At 32.8% G+C, this 6,091-nt stretch overlaps 1 protein-coding gene across 1 annotated transcript; it reads left to right on the top strand.

The window, feature by feature from the left end:
* The first annotated feature begins 2,079 nt into the window (after positions 1-2,079).
* Positions 2,080-5,324, top strand: LOC146908068 (disease resistance protein Roq1-like). Its single transcript, XM_085726786.1, has 2 exons — positions 2,080-2,610; positions 2,994-5,324. The coding sequence occupies exons 1-2, from the start codon at positions 2,393-2,395 to the stop codon at positions 4,633-4,635; spliced, it is 1,860 nt and encodes a 619-aa protein (XP_085582912.1). The 5' UTR covers positions 2,080-2,392; the 3' UTR covers positions 4,636-5,324.
* The last annotated feature ends 767 nt before the right edge of the window (positions 5,325-6,091 follow it).

Raw genomic sequence — 6,091 nt, 5'->3', positions numbered from 1 at the left:
AATGAGTTGTTTTTATGTTTGTGTCTTTTTATTTCTGTTTTTTATTTTATTCGAATTTTATTTTACGAATTGTAGAGCTTAAAATTGCAAAAGTTCTGCTAAAATACTATTCTGGATTTTAAAATCTGGAAACATCTGAAGAATACTAACAATACGTTTCGGAGTACGTAATCCGGACCAGGGGTAAAATTGGAAAAAAATAGGGCGCGCGAGGAAAGGCATAGGGTGGGAAAAGTAATACTCTAAAAATAAATGAGTTTCGGGTAAAATCAGACCCAAACCCAAAAAACCCACTTACCAATAATGTTAATATTTTTTTATCTTTCATAGGGTAGAAGAAAGTTATATTTCCAAAATATACACATTGTACCCTATATATTGAAAACCAAAACATACTAGAGTTACAAATTAATATGTTGCACTTTTTGGTTATTTTGATACTAATGCAATTTTATGTCATGCAACTTTAGTTTGTTGCAAGCATTTTATGATGGAGTATATATACTCCATCATAGAATATCAAACAATATATATTGTTTGATATTCTATGATGCATAAAATTATAGTAAAATAAGTTAAACATTTTTTTTTAAGAAAATTAAAAAGTAGAGTATTATTTTAAAACAAAATAATGAGGACTTGTTATTTAGTCATTTAATATTAAAAATATAGAAAAATAAGTTGGATAACTCATTATCCAATCCAACCCAACCCAAAAATTAGTGGGTTTTCCCAAAACCACCCAATAGTATACCAGGTGGTTATTAATTTTACCTCACCCAAACCGGAGTACCCTATTTAGTTTGGATTTGGGTTTGACCAAACCCAACCCAAACCCACACACGAACACCCCTAGATAAGGGATCCAAAAAGAAAAATTTAGAGTTACAATACTAAAATGAAAACAAGAAATAAGTTGGGGGACCAAACTTTAGTTAAGCCTATATTTTTTTACAACTAGACCCTGACCCGTGCGATGCACGGGTTTGTTTCGATTTTCATATATAAGCATTAGATTGACTATATCATTAGTTGTCGACATGTTTAAACAATAAACAAATTTTTGGAAATCATTAGTTGTCGACATGTTTAAACAATAAACAAATTTTTGGAAAAAAGTTGCTGTATGAAGGGAAAAAATGGTTGAAAATCACAAACTTTTGGGTTTAGATTGCGAAGGAGAAAAAATGATTCAAAACCATTTGGAAAGAAAGGAAAAAGAATTAATTGGTTTTTAGAAAAGGGAGTTTAATGTTGGATATCATGTAGTGGAAGCCAAAAGATATCACAAAAATAGCATGTGGCTTGGTGGTCAAAATGCTTTAAAGTAACCAACATGTCATGGGTTCGAATCTCTGGAGAGAATTTTTATGTCATGGGTTCGAATCTCTGGAGAGAATTTTTTTCATAAGTATTTTTCAAAACCCTCAAAAAAGGCGGGATTAGGGTTAATTCATGGGTTCGAAAGAATTTTTTTCATAAGTATTTTTCAAAACCCTCAAAAAAGGCGGGATTAGGGTTAATCAGAACTGTTTAACATTTATGTCATGGGTTCGAATCTCTGGAGAGAATTTTTTTCATAAGTATTTTTCAAAACCCTCAAAAAAGGCGGGATTAGGGTTAATCAGAACTGTTTAACATTTATATATATTAAGATAATTTAACAATATTCAGTCCCATGTTAACCATCCATCTGAATCATAACATTTAGAAGCGATTTCCGGTGAGAGACTCTAAGGCCAGATTTCAGGGAAGTTATATCATACCAAAGGTATGTTTAACCAGGCCCCTTTAATGTTTTTGGTCACAACCTAAACAAATATGTTTTCTCGTGAATTAGTTATGTTATACTAACGGAGCCATGTCATGTGTGATGATCATATAAAGAATTATTCTTTCACCTTTTGTTAAAGAATTTCTCTTGTTGTTTTGTTTTAGTCATTGTATAATAAACTTCGGTAGTATTGGAACTGCTCTAATTATTTTTGTTGAAGAAGGAACTGGTGTCTGCAATATTCATTGTAGTCTTTATATAGACAGTTGATATAATTAATTAGATGCATTTCCATATTTAGGCACAATGTATAAGCAACGGTTTGGTCTTCCAAGAGAGGGAAGTACAAATTCTAGTTCTTCTACAGATTCTAATAGCTTCCAAAGCTATAAATACGATGTGTTCATCAGTTTCAGAGGTTCTGACACTCGCAATTCCTTTGTTGACCATCTCTACGCTCATCTAGTTAGAAAAGGTATTTTTACCTTCAAGGATGACAAGCAGCTCCCGAAAGAAGAAGCCATTTCACCCCAACTTCTACAAGCAATTCAACAGTCATGCATTTCTATCGTTGTCTTTTCCAAAGATTATGCTTCTTCATAATGGTGTTTGAATGAAATGGCTGCTATTAACGAATCTAGAATATATTTTAAACAAGTTGTTTTCCCTGTTTTTTATGATGTCAATCCATCTCATGTCAAAAAACAAAATGGAGTATATGAGAATGCATTTCTTTTACACACTAAGACATTCAAGCATGATTCAGACAAGGTTGCTCGATGGACGAGTGCTATGACTTATTTGGCTGGAAGAGCTGGTTGGGATGTTAGGACTCGGTAAGTATAAATGTTATATCCTCTCTGTAGTTTTATATTCTTATCAACTATTTGTGCTTTCTTGAGTGTACATTACAAAAAATACATTTTACTAATCAAACTTATTTTTTCTTCATCTTTTGGTGGAAGCAAGTTGCACATTTTATTGGCTGTCATTGAGAGACAAGTACTTACGATTAACGATTTTATTAAAAATGCATAAGACGTTAACATTGAAATTTCACAATAATATATTAAATTTTAGATTAATACAACATTTATATGTATAAGTATTACAACATCGATCAAATTAATTTAATCCTTGTACATTATACTTTTGTATTTGTTGTTTCCTTGTTTCCTAAGGTGATAATATAGTGATTTTAATTTTTCTTCTCTTTCAGGCCAGAGTTTGAAATGATTGAGAAAATAGTTGAGGCTGTAATAGAAAAGTTGGGTCGCACATTCTCAGGATCCGCTGATGACCTTATTGGAATACAACCTCATATAGAAGCATTAGAGAACCTTTTAAAACTAAGGTCAGAGGATGATAGTTGTCGAGTTTTAGGAATATGGGGTATGGATGGAATAGGAAAGACAACTCTTGCCACTGTTTTGTATGACAAAATCTCATATCAATTTGATGCTTGTTGTTTTATTGAAAACGTTAGCAAAATTTATGAAGATGGTGGTGCTGTTTCTGTGCAGAAACAAATTATTTGTCAAACAATAGAAGGAAAAAATATAGACACATGCAGTACTCGTAAAATATCCCAAACTATGAGAAATAGGTTATGCGAACTAAAACTCCTGATTGTTCTTGACAATGTTGAGCAACTTGAACAATTAGAGGAATTGGACATAGAACCCAAATTCCTTCACCCAAGAAGTAAAATAATCATAATCACTAGAGATAAGCATATTCTTCAAGCATATGGGGCCGACAAAGTATTTGAGGCTAAATTGATGAACGATGAAGATGCTCATAAGCTTTTGTGTAGAAAAGCTTTCAAAAGTGATCATCCAAGCAGTGGTTTTGAAGAGCTTATTCCTAAGGTGTTAGTATATGCTCAACGTCTTCCTTTAGCAATTAGAGTATTGGGTTCATTCTTGTTTTCCCGAAATGCAAGACAATGGAGCTCTACCTTGGATAAATTTGAGAAGAATCCACCAAACAAAATTCTGAATATGACTCCATGTTTTGAGGGAATCCTAAATCTTGAGCGGCTAGATTTTACAGGATGCATAAACTTATCGCATGTGGATCCATCAATTGAACTTCTCACCGAACTTGTATTCTTGAGCTTGCAGAACTGCGCTAGTTTAAGGAGCCTTAGTTTTGGCAGTACACCATTATTAAAGTCACTAAGAGTTTTGTGTCTCTCGGATTGTACAAAACTTGAAAACACTCCTGATTTCAGTGGACTAGTAATGCTCCAATATCTTGACATGGATCGATGTGCAAGTTTATCTGTTGGGACTCTTGAAAATCTGAGCTTCTTAAGTTTGAGAGACTGCATAAATCTTGTTGGAATACCAGAAACAACTTTTGATTGGAGTAAAGCGAAATTAGAGGATTCATTTTTTATGTATACTTTGGAATGCGATCTACCTCTCAAATCTTTGATTTATTTGGACTTAAGCTTTTGCAATATTTCTAAAGTACCAGATGCGATTGGAGTATTAAAGAGTTTAGAAAGACTAAATCTACAGGGAAATAAATTTACTTCAATTCCTTCCACCTTCAGTTGTCTTCAAAATCTATCATATTTAAACTTGTCTCATTGCCATATGCTTCAGAATTTGCCTCAACTCCCAAAAGGAAGTGGTCCATCCGATTTAGTGGGAAGATATTTTGAAACGACATCTGAATCCCATAATCATAGATCAGGATTATATATTTTTGATTCTCTACCCAATTTCATTGAGCTTGAGTCCTTTTTAAACGAATTAAGTTTGTCCCACCCATTGACTGAATGGATAGGAAGACTAATTAAGGTGCGTAATACTTTTCCAACCGCTCCTCACTTTCTTTCTCTATTTTAAATGTCTTTTTATTATTTTATCTTCTTTTTAACAGGAACCTCGTCACTTTCGGTGTGGCTTTGACATTGTTATTCCTTGGCTTGGACATGATATTTTTGAAGGGTTCTTAAAATTCAAGTTTAAAGGGGGTTTGGATAGATAACTCTTTTAGCCTTATGGATTGTGTCGGCTGTCTCTTTTATGTAAACTTTGAAGTAAATAACTGACTAACAACATGGTTAATTAACGATGTATCACTAGCACAATATTGGTATGATGCCTCTAACTTAGTTAACCATGTCCAATTAAATATGTTGCGACATGTTTCTTGTATAATTAATTGTTTTATGGATCGAAATCCTTTTTTCTTTCAGGTGATGCACTTCTGTACTTATGGATCCTATAAGGACTCAAGTTTGTGGAACAGTTATACACGGACAAAAGTAATTTGGTGCTACGAGTTGGGAACTTGAACTGTTTCAACATGACAATAATGTTCAGATTTCGAGTGTTAATGTTTCTATGCCCTATTTTTTTATGTTTTGGCTACAATATTCCTAGTTTGCTTTTATTTTTTCTTTGGCGTGTGAGTTAATGTTGTGAGAGTGTTCCTAATAGCTTTGTTTATTTAATCAGCCTTCACTTATCCCGCACATTTTCGTTGATACGATAAATTTATTTATGCTTGAAATGTTACTCTGATTTTTAAATTGAAAGTCTAGAACAAATTTCAATTTCCATATGGTCATGTTAATTTCCTTGTCACTACCACCGTCATGATCGTCTCTATGATCATGACCAGTGCACAAACTAACATCAACTACACAAATAAAAAGTCTGGCAAACTTGACATGTACATATAATTTTACTGATCCATGATCTGTTAAAAATTCTATAGAGTTTCCTTTCCTACAATTCCAAAATATTAACCATATCCCTGTATTATATTTACAACAAAATATCGCCCAAAAGCAGCCACATTACTCATATGTCAATGTTTTCATGTAATCACAAGGATAGTGGCTACACAAGTAGCACTTCATGTTATACTACATAGAGCCCAAAATATCAAACAAATCCTAACCAAAATAGTTGCATCATACTGAAGATACAAAATAATGGCCACCACTAAAGATAGAAGCCTACCAAAATAAGCAAACACTTTGGGGGATCTACAATTATCAGAAGAGGCCTACTCAGCAACTTGTGAATTTGAAGTAAAAAAATGAAAGAAAAAGGGGTGATTCACATAGACTTAATGAGAGCATAAGATACCAAGTGGGTGGGAAAGAGAAATAATTATCGCACGAACACATAAATAAATAATAGAAGTAGATTATATGATAAAATTAACTTCATTAACTAAGTATCGATTTTATCTTAAAACTCTTTTGCAAATTTGAAATTATTATGAAAACGATTATTACATATGTCATGAGTTGATGTTTGGTCTCACCAACACTACATTTCACTATTT

The sequence above is a fragment of the Medicago sativa genome, chromosome 7 (assembly GCF_051527215.1).
Source record: "Medicago sativa cultivar Bolivia chromosome 7, Bolivia_mono, whole genome shotgun sequence".
NCBI classification, from domain to species: domain Eukaryota; kingdom Viridiplantae; phylum Streptophyta; class Magnoliopsida; order Fabales; family Fabaceae; genus Medicago; species Medicago sativa.
The sequence above is the reverse complement of the archived record's forward strand: the minus strand, read 5'-3'. Positions and strand labels throughout refer to the sequence as shown.

Coding starts and splice junctions, on each gene's coding strand:
- LOC146908068 (XM_085726786.1), top strand. CDS start 2,393: ATGGCTGCTATTAACGAATCTAGAATATATTTTAAACAAGTTGTTTTC. Junction 2,611..2,993: donor GGTTGGGATGTTAGGACTCG/GTAAGTATAAAT, acceptor CTTCTCTTTCAG/GCCAGAGTTTGAAATGATTG.